General features: G+C 40.9%; 1 protein-coding gene across 2 annotated transcripts in view; it reads right to left on the bottom strand.

Annotated features, from left to right (window-relative positions):
• LOC149191584 (1,4-alpha-glucan-branching enzyme 2-2, chloroplastic/amyloplastic-like) overlaps window positions 1–22,961 on the bottom strand; it is a 425,710-nt gene that overhangs the window by 120,715 nt on the left and 282,034 nt on the right. For both annotated transcript variants that reach the window (XM_089404340.1, XM_089404341.1), the window contains exons 16-17: window positions 13,676–13,782; window positions 13,152–13,296 (exon numbers count right to left, since the gene is read on the bottom strand). In XM_089404340.1, the coding sequence (XP_089260466.1) occupies window positions 13,152–13,296; window positions 13,676–13,782 (252 nt within the window). The remainder of the gene's footprint in view (window positions 1–13,151; window positions 13,297–13,675; window positions 13,783–22,961) is intronic.

Genomic DNA, 22,961 nt, shown 5'->3' with positions numbered 1-22,961 from the left:
TGATAATGATCGTAATGGAAGGAATAAGACTTCATGGCCAAGTGTCATGGTCAACAGGACCAGTTGATGTGGGTGTCCACATCCTGTGTGTATAGATGTGAGAAGGGAGCATTCGTGGATGCATGAGTTACCATCTTGGCTTGGATTTTTCCAGCCCTCTTGTATACCTTTTACTTCTTCTTGATTTTCTTTGTATTACTGCTCATAGCCCAAGGGTTAGAGCTTGTCTTGTATTATGTAACATTTTTATTACACATTTAAGATGACTCAGTTTATTGCTCATCAAGGTTGGGACATGCAAGGGTTCCTTCCTTTCATATAATGGAGCCATATGTGCTCAGGAACTGGGTGATGGCCATATGACTGAGGTATGTTGATTTGGGGTAGCATCAGATGTACTCCAGCCACGAAAATTGGTGGAGAGGCTAAGGCACATGAGATCTCCAATACATAGAAAGGGTTTGGGCAGATTCTAAACAGTTTGGGAGATATTAAAATAATTAATATTTTTAATGGAGTCCCTAAGTCTAAACTTAGGGAAAATAAAATATTAATGTGTATTAATATAAAACTGTGTTAAAATGGTCCAAAAGTCATGGATCAAGCCAGATCTAATCTTAGCTGTTGATTAGGGACTTAATCTCGATCATTGATTTGTCAACGAGAAAAGTATAAGATGAGGCTTGAGGGTCACTTGGAGAACATACTGAGGGACACCAGTCAGTTCAATTTTGGAGCGGTGTTAGCTAAGAAATTGAACCAGTGGGTCTAGAAAGCAGTCAGCAGGCAGCAAGTACGGAATAGAGAGACAAGAGATCAGCACAGAGGCAGAAAATGCATACACAGGGCCAAAGGGAGCCACAAAGAAGCAGCAGAGACTACGCAGAGCTAGTAGGGCTTGCGTCATCCACGCAGAGGCTGCAGGAGAGACGCCGAAGGCCAGAGAGGCTACGCAGAGTCCCATCAGGCTGACGTAGAGGGATTCAGGTCACGCACAGGTCAGTAGGGTTGACTTTGGGTTCAGAAGAAGTGCTGGAAAATTTGTCTATCTATGGGTAAGCCACTTTGGCACCCTATTGTACTAGAAAATTGTTGAATAATAAAATCCTCCCTTGCTGCAACGGTTTTCTCACATTGGGTTTTTCCGAGGACATTAGTCCAAAATAACTATGTGAATGTGTTGATTCTTGTGCATATGTTTGTTTCTGTATTACGATGTGATATCTGCAGCAGTATTTATTTTGATGTTTATTGAAGTAATTTCATGAATAACTTATGATGAAATAAGTAGGAAAAGTAAATCAGTTGCTACAGTGATAGAATTTTCACATGGTATCAAAGGAAGTAATCAGAGACAGAAAGGGAAAATCAGTTATGGGTCAAGACCACAATGCAAAGGCATCCACCTCAGGGGACTCACACAAATTTTCAGAAGATTGCACAAGACAAAGACATTTCGATTTCCCTATGTTGGCTTCCAGGCTAGAAGAAGAAGTGGCATGCATGACTAGTGTTGCATCATCAGAAGTATGGCATATAGACAGTGGAGCCTCGTGGCATATGACGGGAATCATGGAGTGTTTCTTAGAATATTGAGAAGAGAAGATGAACTTTTAGATCACCATGGGGAACAAGGCAAAGTGTACTCCAGTAGGGAAGGGTACCATAGTTTTTCAGACAGAATCGGGAGAGCGGTTTCGTGCCACAAATGTGCTGCATGTACCAGGATTGGGGATGAACTTACTTTTCGTGTCACAACTACAAGGCAAGGGCTATGACGTCTACTTCATCAAGGAAAAGGTATACGTCAAACACCCTAGCTGGAAAAAGAAAGTGTAGATCGAGATCAAAAGTAATCGGTTGTATAGATTATAACTAGAATCACCAATAGCACTAACAGGCAGTCATGGGGACAAGGACTTGAATGAACTATGGCACAGAAGGATGGGTCACCTGCACCATGGAGCTCTGAGAATTCTCAGGAGCTCTGTAACAAGAGTTTCGGATCTGAGTACGGAAAGAGATGATGTATGGAGGCAATGCACTCTACGAAAGTATGCCAAGACGGCATTTTCTAGGAGCAAACACAGGGCCAAGAGTGTACTGGGATTGATACACTCAGATATCTGCGAACCTATGTCCATCAAAGCTCTTAGTGGTGCCGAGTATTTCCTTACCTTCATTGATGACCACTCGAGGAAAACTTGGATTTATTTTCTGAAAACCAATGATGAGGTTTTCTGTCGATTCAAGGAGTTCAAGGCTCTGGTGGAGAATCTGACTGGGAAGAAAATAAAAGTTTTGCGCGCAGATAATGGTGGAGAGTATGTCGATAAGGACTTCACTAATTATTGCACTAAGGAGGGCATTAGAAGAGAGTGGATAGCTCCCTACAATCCGTAGCAGAATGGGGTGACAGAAAGGAAAAACAGGACTATTGCAGAAGCAGCTAGGGCCATGTTGTATGATCAGGATATGCCAAAATTCCTGTGGGCGGAAGCATGCAACATAGCTGTCTACGTTCAAAACAGGACTCCTCATCGGGCATTGGGCAAGATTACTCCAGAGAAAGTCTTCAATTGGAAGACGCCTGAAGTCAGTCATTTCAGGATATTTGGGAGTTTAGCATATTGTCGCATACCCGAAGAAAAAAGGAAGAAGCTCGATCAGACTGTAGAAAAGGGATATCTGGTGGGATATAGCGAGAACGCTAAGGCATACAAAATCTATCTTCCAGGGAGCAGAAAGGTAGTAGTACAACGAGATCTAAAGTTCTTGGAGGACAGAGCTTTTAGAAGATCTCGCAAAATGCCTTCCGAGGAGCAGTCGAAAGAGGGTCCATTGGTCATGCCTCTTCAACCAACAAAAGTGAAGAATTCTTCCTCACGTCAGGAAGATTCTCAGGATGAGGAGGAGCGAACAGAAGCACCTACTGGCAGAGGAAGAACTAGCAGTGAACTTCGTCAGATCCTGCGTGATGCAGAGAACTTCATCGGTGAACCAAGGAACAGTAAGAGGGAGCGAAAACAGCCAGACAAATATCAGAAGTTAGTAGCTCAGGATGGAGAGCCTGCCAGTTTCAAGGAGGCAACTCAGCATCAGGTCTGGCTAGATGTGATGGTAGAGGAGTATAACTCCATAATTGTGAACGATGTCTGGGAGGTGGTGTCAAGGACTCAAGACAGATCTGTGGTAGGTTCAAGATGGATCTACAAGATCAAATATACTGCGGACGACGGTGTTGAGAAATACAAGGCCAGATTTGTGGCTAAGGGGTGTGCTCAAAAGGAAGGGATTGACTATGAGGAAACCTTCGCCCTGGTAGCCAGGTATACATCTATTAGGACCATGATATCTCTTGTAGCCCAGATGGGATAGGAGATCCATCAAATGGATGTCAAGACAGGCATTTCTGGACGAGGTAATAGAAGAAGAGGTATACATTGAACAACTAGAGGGCTTTGAAACTCATGAGAAGAAGTCTCATGTAGGAAGACTGAAGAAAGCCTTATATGGGCTGAAGCAGGCACCGAGAGCAAGGGATGGTCGAATAAATGGCTACTTGCAAAAGATGGGGTTTGTCAAGAGTGATGCGTATCCGAATCTCTACTATCTAGTCGTAAAGAACGAGCCACTTATCGTATTATTATATGTAGATGTTCTCTTTCTGACAGGATCATCCAGACTCATTGAGGACTGCAAAAAGAATCTAGCCACAGAATTCGATATGAAGGATCTGGGATGAATGCACTACTTCCTAGGGTTGGAAGTTTGGCAGCAGAAAGGAGAAATCTTCCTTGGGCAAGGGAGGTATGCTACAGAAATCCTGAAAAGGTTCGCAATGGGAGACTGTAGACCTATGCTTACGCCAATGATCACCAACTAGAAGAAGATTGATGCATCAAAAGACAAAGATGTCGATCCAACCCTATACTGGCAGCTCATAGGGTCCCTGATATATCTGGTCTGTTAGCGCTTGAAATTTCACCTCAGGCTGAGAAAGGCAAATTCCAAGGCAACATCAAACCACTTAGCCTCGTAGCTAGCCCTACGGGGCAGGAGAGGGCTCTTTCCGGTATATCTCGACAAAGATCTTCAAAGGGCGGAGATAACCAATAAAGAACACTGATTTTAGGCTAGTAAACTGATAAAAGGTTTGATTTGAGATTTTTAGGATTTTGGTGGAAAATCGGGGAAAGGCAATTTTGGGTGCGGGGATTGGACACAGTTTTTGCAGGGGGTTCTTTGGGGCAAGGTAGGAGACTGTATTGATGCCTTTGAAAAAGTCAGATGGGCAAGAATGACTGGTGAGGAGCTAAGGAGAGCAAGTAAACACCTTGAATTCGCCTTAAACAGATGAAAACATTGATATAAAGCAAACTTAAAAGCAGAGCATGGCAATCATGAATTCTACTTTAACACTTCATTTGCTTAATTTGCAGAAGGAAAAGTAAGAAGATGAATCACATAACAAACTTACAAGTACAAAGAGAAACACACCATCAATACATGTAACCACAGGAATCCCAAAAATGACTGCAAAACCCTGGTCTTCCTTTGCCAAAAATTGCAGAGATACAATGAGTAATACAATAGAAGCTTCTCCCTCAAGAGTCCAACCATGAAAATGACCAAGAAAATACATAATATAGGCAATCTAACATCTTTCCTTGCCTCTAGGGGTCGAGCTCACTATCCTAGGAGCTGTTTCAACCAATTCTAAACTGAGCACTGAAAACTAGGCAGTCAAAACAACTTGCCTCTATAAGCTAGGAAACCAATTCATTCATTAAATTTTTGCCTATCTCATGAATGAATCTTCTAGAAGAGATAAATGAGTGTCAAAATATCATAAAATTACATCATTTACAACAAGGAGGATCAAAATCCACTCCAAAAAGTCAAATCCAGTCAAAACTGCGTTTTGCTGAGCTGTAGGTGCATTTCTGTGAAAATTGCCCAACGCGTAGCGCCCTGATTCTGAACGCGTAGCGCGCCTTTGGAGCAACTTTTGAGGCACTTCCAGGTGTCCAAATGAGGCAAAAGTGGGCTTGTTGGAAAGGTCTGGATGTCTACTTTCCAACCCAAGTGGAATTTCTGAATTTGGTGTCCATTTGCCCCTCCAAAATTGCAATCTCCCAAGACTGCTTCCTGTGTGTCAAAAAAGTGACAGAAAGTCATTTTTTGCTTGTTTTTGGACCTTCTAGAGGCTCAAAACTTGATGAAATCTCTTGGTAATTGCTGAGCAGGTGTATTTTTGCATGACAAATCCAAAAATGTTGAGTTTTCCTGAAATGGAGTTGCCCATCTAAAGGGTCGCGCGCGGCGCGCTACGCGTTGGTGAAGAAAACCTGTTTTTAGCCCAAAAATTCACAAGTGACCAAAAATGCTCAAATTTTTTTGAAATTTGTGCTGGAGTTGAGTCATTTAGCATCATGCTCCTTCAAGGAAGCCTCAGCCAAGATGTGGAGGGGATCGGGCCTTTTTCTTCGTTTTAGTAATTTGGCCAACCGTCCTTGGAGCACCTTCATTCTCGCCTTGCATACGTGCATTCGGGCCCAATAGTGGTTCTTCATGTTCCGGAGCAGGTCCTTATCTTTGTTGGCCTTGGCCAGCAACCTCTCCAAATGAGCATTGACCCGGAGAAGCATAGCCTCTCGCTCAATGGGTACCAAATCACCGGGTCTTTTATGAGCCAAGTTACGGTCTTCATGGATCCTCTGCAACTCATCAAGAGTGTGCTCATCTTCTAATTGCTTGTTGCGCTGCTCCAAATATGTAATCGTCCATTGTGCCATCTCTAATTTTTCTTGCAACAAGCAATTTTCAACCTCCTTTTGCTGAATGATCTTGTGAAGCTCCGTGTTAGGAGAACGGGTGTCAAGATCAATGATGTCGATATCTGGATCACCTGACAATCCCTCCTCAATCATGGGCTGCTTGCCCCTCTCTGATACCTGTGCTGCTGTCGGAAGCGAGGCCCCTTCCACCTGATGTGGAGATAACACTCGCGGTGCTGATGAAGATGGCGAGACCCCTTCCACCTGGTGTGGAGAAAATACTCGCCGAGCTGATGCAAATAAGGCCTTGTGGCCTCTCTGATATGTGACCAATGGAGGGGAGCTGACATGTCTGGGCTCAGGGATGTCATACTGCTGTGATGGTCCTCCCTCCTCATGAACAACCTCAGGGGGTGGTGGTGCTGTGAAGAAATCTCGAGAGATGAAATCCTCCCATGGGATACCCTGCTGGGCCAACTGATGTATGACCACAAGCTTGATCAAACCATAATGATAGATGCTCCTGTGTTGCTGTGCTGGGCTCTTTCTCTGCATCAAGGGCACCATCCTCTCAATATTCCGGCACATGAAAAATGGTATGTTCATCATCCGTACCCGTGTGAAATGCATCAACAAGCGGATATGGTACGAATACAAACGTGAAAATCTACCCTCACAGGTGAAATAGCGAATGATGAGCCTCATCAAGGGAGCATACTCATCCTTCAAAAATCTGAAAGGAAATACACTAGTCATGTGCCTCATGTACACAGGTTTAATGTAGGGCTCATACTGAAATCTGTCCAACAGTTTGCACTTGTTCCACTCTTCTCCAACATTGGGTATCCCTATTGCTTGAGCAACAATCTCATGTGATAATGTAAAATCCATCCCTGCAAGATTCACATGCCCGTCATGCAAATGCAAAATAAACAAGCGGACCAATTCCCTATGGTGCTGAATTTGAGAAATCCTCTCGCAAAATTCATAACATGATTGATGGCGGAAACATGTGACTGCAAGTGGACAAGCCTGCAAATAGGTCAAAGAGGTGGGCTCCTCTCTCACATGGTGACCACCCTTACCACCCCTGTGAGGCCTCCTTTGTACCTCAACCTCTGGTGTTGACTCACGGTCATCACTTTGCTCATAGTCGGTTTCGGTTTCTGACATGGTTTCAAGAGCAAAGTGGCTGAAATGTACTGCTGCTTCTGCTCAAATGACCTGTTGCTTTTACTGTTGAAATGCTGCTTCAAGGGGACAAATAACACAAGGGAGATGTTAGGGAAGGGAGACTTTTGAGGGAACTGAGGGAAAATATAAGTAAAAGAGGATTTAGGGAAGGAATCATGACATATACAACATCATACAATTATAATTTGCAGGGGTTTTATGGGAAGTAGGGTTTAGGGTTATGTTATTGAATTTTAGGGATAGAGGTAGGGTTTTAGGGCTTTGATATTTTTGGTAGGGAGATTAGGTAAAAATGATAAGGGAGGTGGCTGGGATGTGGGGAACAAATGGGAGTGAAAGAGATGACCTTGAGAGCAGCAAAACAAAACCCTAGCTTTACTTGCACTTTGACATTTTTAAGCAAATACACATGAACTTCTCATTTCAAAATGATGACATTTAAATGCTCATTCAAGCTTTAGCAAGCAATATACTTTGATGTTTGGAGGCCTGCCTGCAACCTTGAAGAGATTTGGGGTCGATTTGAGGTTTGAAGGCAATTTTTCTGTGTGTAAACCCCAACGCGTAGCGCGCGGGTCCTGACGCGTAGCGCCCGTGCCTTTTTAACACTGGAACCTCTGCCCTGACGCGTAGCGCACGCCCAACGCGTAGCGCGCGGACCCTGATGCGTAGCGCGCGGGCTCTCACAGCAATTTCGCCCAGTTTTTTCACTAAGTCGCCTTTCACACTTGCTCTTGGAGTCTTGGAGGCAAATAATGATAAAATGAAGGGAGGGGGGCTTTTAAATTCTTGAGGAAATTTTGGGGAGTAGGGAGGGATGTTAGGAAGTAGGGGAAAGTGGAATCTCAGAGATTGAGTGAGGGGAAGGGGTCCAAAAGGGCAAAACACAGGCCCAACCTAGAAAATTGCCAGGTTGTAGCAAGAAACTAGGGTTTGTGAAAAAATGAGGAATTTGGGGGATCTCAGTGATGGGAAGCATTTGATAAGGTACTTTAAGGATAGGGGAAGGTGTATGAACATCTGAATACCAGTTTTGCTAATGATTTGACCATCCAAGAGAAATTGCCTTCAAAACCCTAGGAGAGGCAAATGAACCTTGCCTATGCGCAACTGAAGCATGAACAAGGTGTAAAATGACTCATTAGACACTCACATGATAATGACAACCCTATGAATGATGATAAACTCAGAAGAATGATGACATGGACCGACATTTGGACAATTTTGAAAGGAGTGAAAGCAAACCCTAGACCTAATGCCTAGTGCCCAAATTTTGCTTGAAGACTCACTGAAATGACAAAATTTGACCTTGACACTCTGAGACCACTTTGTAAGAGCATATTTGATCACTGTAGGAAGGCTGGAAAGACTGACACTAACATGGTCAATACCAGGCCAAATATTTCTACGCTGTCAACACCCTCAATCAGTTCATTGTGGAACCAAAGAGGTCACACTGGGCAGCAGCCAAACATGTTCTCAGGTATTTACAAGGAACAGTTGATTATGGGCTCTTATACTCCAAGGGGAAGGATATCAAAGTGAGTGGATTTACTGATGCAGATTGGGCAGGAAGTTCAATGGATCGGAAAAGTACCTCTAGGTACTATTTCAACATTGGATCAGGAATGACCTCCTGGTGCAATAGGAAACAAAAGTTTGTGGCTCCAAGCTCATCTAAGACAAAATATATGGCAGCAAGCACATCTTCGTGTGAGGCCATATGGCTTAGAAAACTGTTGGTCAACCTATTCAGAAGAAATCTGAAGGTGACCAGGATCATGTGTGATAATCAGAGTTGCATCAAACTCTCTGAGAATACAGAGGTTCATGATAGGTCGAAGCATATTGACATCCGATGTCACTTTGTCAAACACTGTGTCCAAAGAGGAGTCGTATAGTTGAGCTACACTCCTACAAGAGAACAGGTGGCATATATTCTCACCAAGGCCCTTAGAAAGTCAAAATTTGACTACTTCAGGGAAAAGATGGGGATGGTAAAGAACCCCTTTCAGAAGTAGAAATGAGTGTAAATGGAGAGGGAGTTGCAGTGCAGATGCAGTGTTGGGAGAACGGACCAGCAGTAGCACAGATGCATAGGGATTTGCAATGCGGATGCGGTGTTGGGAGAAAGGCCCAGTAGCAGCACAAATGCAGAGGGAGTTGTCGTACAGATGCAGCAATGGCAATAACAGAGTCATGGGCAGCAGTACAGGATGCAGCAATGCAGAGGATGTTGGGCAAGGAGGCTTAGCATCAGCACAGGGACTGATGCCGGATGATCAGGGTGATACTCATTGAGGAGTATTACTAGAGCACAGTCCTCGCTAAGAGGGGCTGTTGATTTGGGGTAGCATCGGATGTGCTCTAGCCACGAAAATTGGTGGAGAGGCTAAGGTACATGAGATCTCCAATACTCAGAAAGGGTTTGGACAGATTCTAAATAGTTTGGGAGATATTAAAATAATTAATATTTTCAATGGAGTCCCTAAATCTAAACTTAGGGAAAATAAAATATTAATGTGTATTAATATAAAACTGTGTTAGAATGGTCCAAAAGTCATGGATCAACCCAGCTCCAATCTTAGCCGTTAATTAGGGACTTAATCTCGGGTGTTGACTTGTCAACAAGAAAAGTATAAGAGGAGGCTTGAGGGTCACTTGGAGAACATACTGAGGGAGATCAGTCAGTTCAGTTTTTGGAGTGGGGTTAGCTGAGAAATTGAACCAGTGGTCTGGAGAGCAGTCAGGAGGTAGCAAGTACGGAACAGAGAGACAAGAGATCAGCACAGAGGCAAAAAAGGCAGACACAAGGCCATAGGGAGCCACGCAAAAGAAGCAGAGACTGCGCAGAGCCAGTAGGGCCTACGTCATGCACGCAGAGGCTGCAAGAGTGACACAAAAGGCCAGAGACGCTACGCAAAGTCTCATCACGCTGACGCAGGGGGTTTCAGGTCACGCAGAGGTCAGTAGGACTGACGCTGGTTTCAAAAGAAGTGCTGGAAAATTTGTCTATCTATGGGTAAGCTAGTTTGGCACCCTGTTGTACTAGAAAATTGTTGAATAATAAAATCTTCCCTTGCTACACCAGTTTTCTCACATTGGGTTTTTCCGGGGACATTAGTCCAAAATAATTGTGTCAATGTGTTGATTCTTGTGCATATGTTTATTTCTGTATTACAGTGTAATATCTGCAGCAGTATTTATTTAATGTTTATTGAAGTAATTTCATGAATAACTTATGATTAAATAAGTAGGAAAAGTAAATCAGTTGCTGCAATGATAGAATTTTCACAAGCTAGAGTTCATGCTAGGCTTTATGTCCCTAGCCATCTTTTGCATTTTAAATTTTCTTTCTTTTATTTCATTGGGGCCATGATTTTCTCTTTTTGTTTCGTTTGGCTACATCAACATCCGAAACCAAAGTTTCCAAGCCCTACCAAGGTATGTGGATGATTGAGTGACAAATCACAGAGAACTAATGACAAGTTGTACCCGAAGAATAGAGGTGAGATATGAGCCTATAATGTAAGATGCAAGGTGTCAATTATGACATATGTTAAGATGGAACAATGTTATGTCAATCAAGGCTTCCCAGGTAGTTCCCCTCCTATACCTAAAGGGCCTTAAGGGAGGTCCCAATTGACTAGGATCAAAGATTAACCCCCCAAGTAAGGTGAGAGAACAGGATCATAGTCAAAGTCTGTCAATCTTCAAGATCACACCATAATTCACACTAAATGCCCAAAAACAACAAGTATAAGCACACGATTGCAAAATGATCAAAGTACCTTTTGAATGGAAGCCCACCTTTGTCCAAGTGCTAATATCAAATGGGTGGAAAACAAATGGTTGATGCAAGTGGCAGAGATATATGGAATATCATCAGCAAATGGTGGTTGGCAAGGCTTATCAGTTGTCTGGTTGGCTGTCAAACGTAGGAGAAAAGCTTTCTCCTATGGGTTTACCCATTTTGGTGGGTAACAAGCCCCATATTTATAGCTAAGTGGTAGTGCCCTTTCATAAAGAGTCATGCTTTTTAGCTGGGACATATCCCTTCATACATCCCTTCATTAACTATATTATATTATTCATATTATTTTGTATACATTTATGTCCATAACAAAGAAGCACTAAGATTAAAAAGGATAACAAGTGGCATATGAATCTCTTTTATATTTTCAAATGGTTGGAAATATTATGGATGTACATTTCCTTTTATCCTAATCAAGGGATAACAAATGTATTGATGGAGAATTTCGCTAAGGAGTTTGACACATGACCAAGGGACCACTCCCAATCATATGCCTTAGTCAAAGAGGTCAAAAAAGAGAAGCGCTTCACCCAAGGGAGCATCTAAAGGCACTTTTCAAGGTAAGAAGAGCAGAGATTCCTAGGGCGCTCCTTAACAGAAGCTTATGGCATATATTGAGGAAAGAGATCCATTTTAATGAAGCACCCAACATAAAAGAGGTCAAACACACACAGCTTAGGGAGATTCCCTCCATGAGAACGTGGCATGTGACAGTAGAGATTCAGTCAAACCTCATTCACCATTATGAGCACCTAGCTTGATAGGGACTTCTAGATATTTTTTTGTAATTTAATATTCAACTTTGGAGATAAATTTGGATCTAAAAGTCACCAAATATTGTTTTATTATAAAATGGTTGAGAAAGTGTTGTATCAAAGGAGAGAGCTCTCATTTCCATAGCCATGGTTGGAGTTGTGGGAGATCCCCTCCAAGCTTAGTTGAAGATTTGTTGAAAGAAAGAAGTCAAAGGGAATTTAATGCAAGGTTTTCATTTTTTTTCTATTTTAATGGCTGATTTGATAACTGGAAATTACTAATACTTATCTGGTGGAATAATCCGTGTAGAAGGGCATTTTTGCTCCAATAAAAGGACATTATCATTGAGATGAAACCCACCCACCATCTTGTTGTAATTATTGGGTTTATTTGAAGGATATTTGTTGTTGTAATGTCTCAATTATGCTTGTTCACTCTATTTTGAGGGCTGCCCTAGCTAGAATTTCAAGGTTATGTGTGGCAGAGCCATCCTCTCTTGATTTGGGTCATATCACACTTGAATTAATGTTGGCTATTCATTTTGAAAAGAAGACTTCTTGCTATTCATTCTATAAACAAGGCTTCCTACTCTTGTCTACATTTATGGTTTCATATGTGGCTGTCCTTTAGTTTAGTTATTTGTGGTTGCACATTATGATTTGGTTGATTTTGTACCTGCTGTGAGCAGCATCTTTGGAAGAGCCATCCTCTAGTTTCTTGGATATTGACTTACATCTTTGAGTATGCTTCTAACAGCTTTATTATGCCTTCTTCCCTATTGCTCGAACCCTCTTTAATTCTTGTGCTTGACTCTCTCACCCCTTAGATAGGCACTAGTCTTGGCTATCCACCATCCCATTCATTTCTAAAGTATATCTTAAACATCCTTACTAGGGAATCCTCACTTGAGCCAGAGAATGCCTAGCCTAAAGTGGGAGGGAGAGTTGATATGATGAAAATGAGCAACCTTCCTAACTTCTCTTAGGTTTTCCCGTGGTTTGGGGATTATAAATACCTTTGAGTGCAAGTCTAGAAGGTAACACTTTGCTACCTTGGTATAGTCAACAAGGTATCATAAGCTTAAAGTGTCAACATCTATTAATGTACATTAGCAGGTGTCAGTACTAGGTAGTCAATAGAGAATCACAGGTTTAGAGTTTTAACATATAATAAAGTGTCATGATATTTTACTAAGGGGTTCAAGAAAAATTATGTGTTAGCGAGGAGTTAATATATCTTGATACCAATCATGTCCATTGTATGGCTAGTCCTATCCTTTGTGACAGTATATGATGTACATCTTATCATTGTTATCGTTAAATAATATAACTCCTTATCCATTGTCTCTTTGCAAATTTGTGTAGGCCTTATAACTTATCAATTGCATTTAAATATTTTTAGACTTCAGAAAGAACAATACACAAGAAGGCATGTCTATGGGTTAATTTTTTGGTGACCACAATGTTGGATATTGAGTCTTGACTAACCAAATTTACCAATTCCTTAAATTTTGTAGTTGACAAATATATCATGTAAGTATATTATGTGCCAACTCATCCACATACATAAGGAAAATTCAAAAAACTAACAAAGGACATTGGATCCACCTTGTCCATGAGCCAAAAGGCTATTGTCTTATCACCGACAAGAGCCTGATCATGACTTTCTGCATATACTACACATTTCTCAGACCACCTTCTATTTGATAGTGTAAATACAATATCACCCATTTGCCAATCCTCGTCCTTCTTCCTACATCAAAGAATACAAGGAAAACACATGAGGGAAAAACAATGAAACAAATGATTTCAAGTACATTAAAGAATAACCATAAACACAAAGACAAGGGAAACAATGAAACAAATGATTTGACATACAACAGGTGCCAAAAGTACTATGGTGCATGCACCAACATTCTACATCAAGAGCTACATAATAACCATATCTAGCCACTGCCAAGCAAAGATATTCGTCTAGGAAAACAGCATGGACCATGGCATATCACATCAAACAATTTAGCAATAATCTACGAAATATTTTGATAATGAGTACCCTGCTTTGTACAATGAAAAGTTAAACAATATTTTCATAATGAGAATACAAAATATAATGTTTTTTTGGATCCACTCACTTTGAAAGCAATTCAATCCATTTGTCAGCTACTGCCATATGGAGTCGATAATCAAATCCCACTCCACCATCTTGTACAGAACGAGAAAAGGTTGGCATACCACTCACCTGACAGAAGAATATTGCATAAAGCACCAAATATCAATAGTAACATCCAGATAATATATTAATGTAAATAAATCAATACAAAAGAATAATTTTCGTTCAAGTTAAACAAGTACTACAATATGACATGCATCCCTAACAAATTCTACAACGTAAATTAATCTTACATCCATTATAGTTTTACAAACCAAATAATAGTTGCTAGAAACAGTATCTCAAGAATGAGTTAGCTGCCATCAAAGGAATGGATAAATGCATACGAGCAAGAAGGGGTCATCAGACTAAAGAAGCATATAAATAGGTAACTTGTATATCCATTGCAATCACCGTAGAATATATACGAGTCAAAAGAAAGATTGTAGGATTATGTAAGACACCATCAATCTTATAGAGATATCATTAACAACCAAGTCAACAAAGGATCGATATACTGTAAGGAATAACAACTAGCAAGAGGCATTCTTGCAGAAATTAGTTGGCAACTAAAGGTAACAATTTCAACTATGACCAATTCTTGTCTAGCACTTTCTCGTAGTCAGTATTAGAAGTTAGTCATTATCGGTTGTGGTGTTTCTTTAGTTGGTCTAAGTCAAAAGTTATAGAAGGTTTGCAACTGATGAATTTTTGCATTAGATGGTTTGGGTTGGCAACTACCTATGTTTTAAAAGTTGGAACTGGAACAGAAACTAGTCAAGGGGAAGACTATACGAGAACCAAAATGGTTTGAGGGTCAAATCAGATCGAAACTAGAACCAAATGACGACTCAATCAAGTCTCTAAACTGGTTTACTAAAAATACATAAAATATGCAAAATTTTGTTTCTAAATAAATATACACATCAATGTAAATCCAAATTATTAGACACCAAATATGACAAGTTTGGTCATGTATATCACCATACATCATGAAACCGTGAATATAAAAAAGTGTCACCAAGTGCAATACCTATGTTGCAGGAAACATGGTATAGAGGTCCGTTTCCGTACGGAAATGGGTACGAAACGCGGAAACGCGTTTGGTACGGTCGTGAAACGCATTTCCGGCCATACTGCCACGTTTCCCGAAACGGAAACGTGGCCAGTACGGCCGGAAACGCGTTTCAGGGCTGTACAACCCACGTTTCCTCATTAACTTGTGTTTTTTTTTAATTTTTATTTTTTAATTTGTTTTTTAATTTACTTTTAGGGTATGTTAGTGACTTCTTGTTGCTTCTAGATGCGTGTCTAAAGTTATAAAAGTGAATTTTTGCCCTAGTGTTGATATGCAGTTCATCGGGAAGTTTGAGGGATATGTAGTTCATGGTAATGTTAAATTCTTAAAGTAAAAGAAATATTCTACTTTATTTTTCATTTTCATCCTTTTACTTAAATTTTTAACATTACCATGAAATGACTCAGGAAGTTTGAGAGTGGTTTCGCCCTCATTGGATTTCATATGGAGAAAGTAGAATTTTAGATCTCACTCAAAATCCAGCAGACTTATTTGTTTTTCAGGATTTCAGGATTGGAGGGATTGCAATGTTTCCATTGGAATTTATCATGTACTAGGGTTTGGAACTTGTATTTAATCAAGAGAACCAAGCCCTCTATGCAAGGGAAACTCCCAATAATCAAGATCATGTAGGGCACTAGGGTATGAAACGTGTATTTAATCAAGAGCACTAAGGTCATTCGACTATGTAAGAGGAGACTCCCAATACAACAGTGGTCCTTCTAAAGAATGGGATGTGGATGCAAAAAATCCTGATTTGGATCTCTCTCTTGCAGCCTTATAGTCTTTATTGTACTTGCAGCCTCATATATTAACATAAATAAAGGCTGATTTTGAGATTTGGATATATAATAAAGGTTGCTTTTGGATATTCCGATATTTTTATTTTCATTATGTGATCATTCATGAGTAAATGTGATGTAAATTAAATCTTAATGTTTAAGTGTAATAGATTATAATGTATCATTTATGCTTTATGATTGCACATATATATATATATATATATATATATATATATATATATATATATATTCGCGTTTCCCCGTTTCCAAAATTTGGGGAGGTCGCGTTTCGTATCACTTCTCGTTTCGGAAACTCGTACCCGTTTCCCCGTTTCGTGCAACTTAGTGCAATACATATATGAAACAGAATACATAGACATCGAGGCTCCAAATGGCCTCTAGAGTCCAAAAAACATTATTCTAGCAACTGTAAGGTACAATCAATAACTACATATCAAAGATCATCATTACTGACGATCAAAGTCAACCCCAATAGTGGGAATTGAATTTCCATGATCAAAAATAGAATTATCCTCTAGCTTGGACTCTTTGTTTGGTTTGTCGTGGACATTTGTAGTTGTACTAGTGCTTGGTGCTACTAGTGGATCATCATCTAAGCCCATCAATCCCAAGTTACCATTAGCAAACTCTCTTGGATGAGTTTTTTTCCAATGTTCCACCGAGTTTCCGGGACAGGGAAGCGCAAGAGCAGGGACACGCACAAGGGGAGGTATATAAGAAACCCCAAAATTTAGGGAAATTTTGGGGAAACATGGGACGTCGGAGTGATAAAAATTATAAAATTAGAAAAAATTTAATATATAAAAATAGAAAATAAAATCCCAATAATACGTCAATAACTAAATAGTTAATCTTAATAATTATGAAATATACATCTAAATTGAAATTCATGATTTCGTATTAGACTATTATGAATTATCATTTGTGCAATGTACATCTAATGGTAAATTGAATCCATCATTTGACATTATGCAATGTTCCATCTAAATTAATCATTTGGCATTATGCAACGAGCATCTAAATTAAATTCATCATTTGACAATTGAAATTTTGCAATGCACATCTAAAAGTAAATTCATCATATGACAATGACATTATGTTTATCTCTAAAATAGCGCCATAGAATCCTGAACTAAAAGTAAACATAGAAAGCAGAGAAATAGTAAATTTCCCAAAAAGTACTAAATAATAAATACTAAAACACTCAAGGACTCAGTCATCAATATCTCGAGTCAAAAGTACAAAATTGGGACAATGAAAAGCATCTAGGCATCCCCCCACCCCCCTACAAGGTAAACACATTCCCTCAATGGGGAAAAGTTTACCTCAGCGTTTCCCCTCGTTTAGCCAAAAGCGGGATGTGGTGAATGTTAGAAAATCGAAAAGGTGGGAAGCTTTTCTTATATTGATAATTACTTGTGATATTCTTATGTTCTTTATTATGTTCTTCTTTCATCTTCTTTTCATCAAGCAATTATCAAAGTAAAAACATGAAGGTCAAGGACACTAGATGTAGGCACTCAGTGAGAGCTAAAACACCTTTACAGGGGAAAACCCAACCAAAACTCTTCCTTCAGTAGATTCAAATCAAGATGGGATAGACCAAGACCCTAGACCAACATACCTTCCTTCTCCACCAAGTCAAGCTTCCAATGTAGTGTTGCAGGAACCGTCCTCCCCCCAAGGATCCGGAGGCAAATCTGCGTCCTGTACGGAACCAACATCGATCCTTTGGCAGAACCGTGGATCGGAAAATCGGATCCGTTGTTCCACCTTTTCTTGGCGATTCCTGGAAAAGTTGATCCGTGGGGGCCTGATCCGCGATTCCTACTACCCGATGCGCGGATCCGGAAAGGAACGGGTGTGGATTTGTGGAGGTTCGGGCGTGTATCCACATCAAATCGCAAGCGGATCTGAGAGAAAGTGGACGCTTCGGCGAGGCTTTTTTTGTTTTGTTTTTGGAAATTTCGAACCGTTATGTGAGGAACTAAACTTTTCGAATACTCCCAAGGTGCCCCTTGATGCTCCCTAGACGCTTCCTAGATGCTCCCTAATGGTAATGTTAAATTCTTAAAGTAAAGGGATGGAAATGCAAGATAATTTTTAACATTACCATGAAATGACACAGGATGTTTGAGAGTGGTTCCAACCTCATCAGACTTCATATGGAGAAAATAGAATTTCATATCCCATTCAAAATTCAGCAGACTTAAAAGTTTTCAGGATCAACGGGATTGTGGTGTTTCATTGGATATATCATGTATGAGGGCATGTGATTGGCATTGTTGAACTCCTTTGTCATGGCCTTAGCAATTATGTACCCTTCACTCAAGTCAAAATCATTGATCAGGCATGTTAAGATTTCTCTACCATATTATAAGGCTTGTATTAAGTTGTTTGATCAAAATTAGGCAATGTTGACTAAAATACCTATAGAATTGAAGTAGAGGCAAAGGTTAGGCAAGACAAGGAATCTAGATTGTAGATGGTTGATGCTGGAATAATTAATCATTGATGTACAATGGATGCCATATCTATCTTGATTTATATAAAAATATGCATGTTATCTTGTCTTCTACAACTAATTTGGTATTATGGAGGTTATTTTTAATATAAATGCAAAAAAAAAAAAATATATATATATATATAGTAGATGCTTTCAAGATGCTTCGCTTCCTAGAGTTTTAGGAAATGACGCTTCCACATCCCTGCTTCCAAAAAACGTCCCCGCTTCATGCAACGTTGTTCCAACGTGATACAGCAACTATCAATATTCTCCTTTTGTTCAGCAGTTATAACCCAACAACAACCCATAAATTTTGGCCCCAACTTCTTCAAAATTTTAGACATGCCTGCACTTCTAAAATTTTCGGCCTGCCTCCACTTTTCGGTCTGCTTGAAGCCTTACTAGTGTCAGTCTTCATAATCGTACTACTGCCAGTGTAACTGCCCATGGTTCTACTACTGCCACTGCTGCATCTATACGACACCTACCTCTGCATGCGTGTTGTTGCTAGTCCTTTCTCCCCGCACAGCATCCGCATTGCACCTCCTCTCATGATGCTGCATCGTGCTACCAACTGTTGCACTGCAACTCAATCACTGAGAAGTAAGTAACTAATCTCCCAATTGACCTCCCTGTTGGGCAAGAGACACCCACTGATGCCGAAGCTCCCTCTATCGCTAACATGTGCTCCCTCTTTGACCTCTACTCTGCTACAAAAACTCCCTACATCTCACACCATTAAACACCTCTCTCTGCCATCTTGCACTGGTGCAACACTCCTGTGCCTCTCGCACTGCTGTAGCCTGCTAGCCCTACATTGTCTCGAGACTCCTACACTGTAGCTCTCTCTATCGCTCCATCTGCATCCGTCTCTACCCACTCAACTAGCCCTGCTACTCCTCGACGGGGCTCCCGTAGCAAGGTCTAATCCAAGAGGCTGGGTACCTCGAGGATCCTACCCCTCATCACCTGTAGTCCATCTGACTACAGCTCAATGTCTCCCCACTTCCGCTCAAGTGGCATGTGTGCACTCATGGCACATTCATCGTCTGTCAAAACTTCCTTCTCTGCTCGTGTTGGCGCTGCCTTAGTCTCGGAAGACTCTCCCTTACTCTTATTCCTTGGACACTAGGTCGCATAATGACCTAGCTCCCCACAGTGGAAGCACTTGATCTTGGAGAGATCTTTCTTCTTCCGCTTTTCCTGCTTTCCCTCAGATGCTAGGGCCACGTCTTCCTCCTCCTGCATGACTTTGATCCCCTTGCTGCTGCTGCTACCCGTCTTCGATTGCCATCTGATCTCTTCCTGGCAAAGAATTGCCCACATCTCGTCCCAAGGTGGAAGTGTCCCTCTGCCCAGTATACTTTGGACAAATACTTCCCAGTCTTCTAAGACAGCATTCAAGGTTGTCTTCACCATTAGCTCCTGATCCGATGTCACCGAGTCAACTGACCTCGGATCAAATTTAGTCCTCCGAGGAAGGTGTCAATTGATTGTGCCTTCTTCATCTGATATGACCTCATATGATTCTCAAGCAACATTCTTCTCTGCACAGAAGTATGTTGGTATAGCTTCTTGAGAGCCTCCCACATCTCAAATGTCGTTTCCTAGATGTCGTTTCCTTCTCAGCTATGTGTGGTACTACATGATCCTTGACCTCGTCAAGGATAATGTTCTTGGCCCTCGCCATCGACTCCTCATACCTGTCATTGTCACTAGGGTCGACTGGAACAGTTATTACCTTCAAGGCGAAGTTCTTGATACGATTCATGTCAAGTACGGATAAGATTCTGGCCTTCCAGACTGCAAGGTTCGATGCTTCGTCCAGTCTATCTTGGTCTCTTACTCCGTGTAGTGCCATGATGCTCCTCTACTTCTCTCCTGGAAGTTCTCTATTCGACTCCTTTGAGTATCTACTTCCTGTCTGGAAGTTCTCCTCTAGACTCCCTCTGAGTCCTAATTTCCCTCCTGGAAATCCTTTTGCCACTTGTCGAGATGCCCCCTACTCAGATCGTCTTGTGCAATCACACCATCGATCCGGGCTCCTCGGCTACAAACCCTCGATAGCAACTCCTCTGGCCTTGCTCTGTCAGGTACTGTTCTGACCAGTGTTGATAATATCGGTATCGGGAAAATATCGGCGAGGGTCCAGAAAATATCTTATCGGCAATATCGGCAAAAATATCGGCAAAATATCGGCAAATATCGGCAAGCATAAAAAATAATTTTTTCAAATTTTTAAATATAGCCGATATTTTGCCGATATTTTCAAAATATCGCGATATTTTGCCGATATTTTCCGATATTTGCCGATATTTTCAAAACAGAAAATATCGCGATATTTTCTCGGCGATATATCGTTTTGCCGAAAATATCGCGATATTTCCGAATATCGCCGATATTATCAACAGTGGTTCTGACTACAGTACCTCACCAGCGCCACTCTGCAATATTCCTGCAACCTTCTAAACCCCAGCAACTGCCTACTTGTGGACTATGTCAGCCCCTCTCTGCCTCACGCTGACCCTGCATCACCCCAGATGGGTCTGTGTCAACCCTGGGAGGCCCTGCATCAACCCTCTGGCCCCCTCTGCGTCAGCAACACTAGCTTCTATGAGGCTCTGCACAGCTCCCAACTACCTCTGCATCACACTCCTTGGCTTCTACGCTACTAGAAACAATGTTTGTCACCTCGGGACAATTGTTTTCTACTGCTATTGCTCCGCTCGGCTGATGTCTTTTAGTCCTCCTGTGATCTGCAATCACGCTCTGATACCATGTTGAAGTTTCTAAGTTTACTTAGTTAGAAACCCTCCATGCACTTTATCTGATTTATTCCTACCTACTTGTTATTTTCCTTAACAAGTTATTTACAATGTAAATACTGAAAATAAACACCAGTGCATGCTCAACATATTACAGATCAGCAACTAAAAAGAAACAGAAACAAACACACCAAAAGACACCATTATTTTTGGACCAATGTCCCCAGAAAAACCCAATGTGGGAAAACCAATGCAGCTATCTGAGGGTTTTCTTGTTAAGCAATATCAGAGTAAAATCTGGGTGTCAAAACTGGCCTACCCAACAGAGAATTTCCTTGGCAGTGATACCTCTCAGTTTCTGACAAATCTCCTAGATGAAACCCTAGATAATCTCTCTGGCAGCTCCTTAACACAAAACTGCTCAGAAACCCCAACGTCTGCCCAATCTGGTCCGCGTCAGCCTCTCCTAGCCCAGTGCTAGCCCTATGTCAGCCTGTCTTGACCTGCATCAGCCCCAAGAGCCCTTCGTCAGCTCTTTGGGCCTTTGCGTCAGATACACTGGCCTCTCTGGTGCTCTGCACAGCAATTGGCTGCCTCTGCGTGGCCCTACGTGAGCACTGGCTACCACTGCATCACTATTTTTGGCTGCTCTGCTGCTCTCCTGGCACTATCTCTGCCTCTCTATCTCGTTGTACTCAATGCCCCTCAGCTACTCTCCGATCACTGATTCTATCTCTCTTAGCAAACCCCACTCTAGAGAATAGAATGGTCGATCACTCTGGTGTCTTCTCCAAGTGACCCTCAAGCATCCTCTTATACATTTCCTATTGACATATCAACGGCCGAGATTAAGTCCCTAATCAACAGCTAACATTAGATCTGCCTTGATCCTTGTCTTTTGGACCATTCTAACACAGATTCATATTAGTACACATTAATATTTTATTTTCCCTAAGTTTAGACTTAGGGACTCCATTAAAATATTAATTATTTTAATATCTCCTGATCTGTTTAGAATTTGCCCAAAGCCTTTCTGGGTATTGGATATCTCATGTGCCCCAACCTCTCCACCAAATTTCGTAGCTGGAGCACATCCAACTCTACCCCAAATCAACATTTTCTATCCATTTCAAGGAGGGATCAATATCATCCCAGACAATGGAACCTATATCAAGTTTCTCCCTCAACAACTAGTTAAGCTTCAGTTAAAGGTTGTACTTGTACTACATGAAGACACGATCATTCATACACAGTTGGTCCAAACAATTAACTTTGTGTGAATGCACTCAAAGATACAGTGATTGTGCTCACACCTAGAAGCATTGCATGTTTGATATATTGGCCCTTCAAGGGTAACAGCCCCAATGCCACCCACTTAGTTAGTGCAATGTGTTCCAGCTCACATGAGATCTCTTGCTTGCGCCATTTAGATACAGATATTTTCTATACTCTCCCTCAATTACATAAGGACTCAACTTCCCCCATTCTCAAGTGCCTTAGCCTTTGTATATCAATTCTATCTAGCATCATACATTAGTTGACTAATGCACTATTACTTTCATTATACATGGTAATGCTCTCATTGTATGGGTTTCATGCTTGAACATGGTGTTATAACTACTAAGTTGGTGTTATAAAACCTAATAACACTAATGATTTTACTTCTTACTTAACAGTACCATGGGGAACATGATTGTCCTTACACAAGTGTTGTTAAGACTTTAGTTAAATCGTACTACCAGTGATTTAGGTGAGCTAGCATACCTCATATCCTAACCATACTTAACACTAGCCATTTTTCCCTTTTACTTTCACCTCATCTAACAAAATAATTAAATATAAAAAATATAAAACTAAGTCAAATAAAGCCCAAAAAGGCTAAAAGTAATGAGCAAAAAAGTTAAAATAAAAAATATTAATAAATCTAGAGATGCCAACGCATTAAGAAGGCCTACACCCCTAAGTCCTGGGCTAAAAATGCATATCTAAGAAAAAAGACACAAAAAATCAATGAAAAAATACAAAGCCTCTTAAAGACTTGCATATAAAAATAATGAAGATTCCTAGCTCAGACTAATTAAAAGAAATTTTACACAATCTCATATGACTATGAGGGT

The sequence above is a fragment of the Pinus tabuliformis genome, chromosome 2_2 (assembly GCF_031772625.1).
Source record: "Pinus tabuliformis cultivar Carrire ecotype Pingquan chromosome 2_2, CPIR1, whole genome shotgun sequence".
Classification (NCBI taxonomy): domain Eukaryota; kingdom Viridiplantae; phylum Streptophyta; class Pinopsida; order Pinales; family Pinaceae; genus Pinus; species Pinus tabuliformis.
Note: the sequence above shows the minus strand (reverse complement) of the source record. Positions and strands in the feature narration are given on the sequence as shown.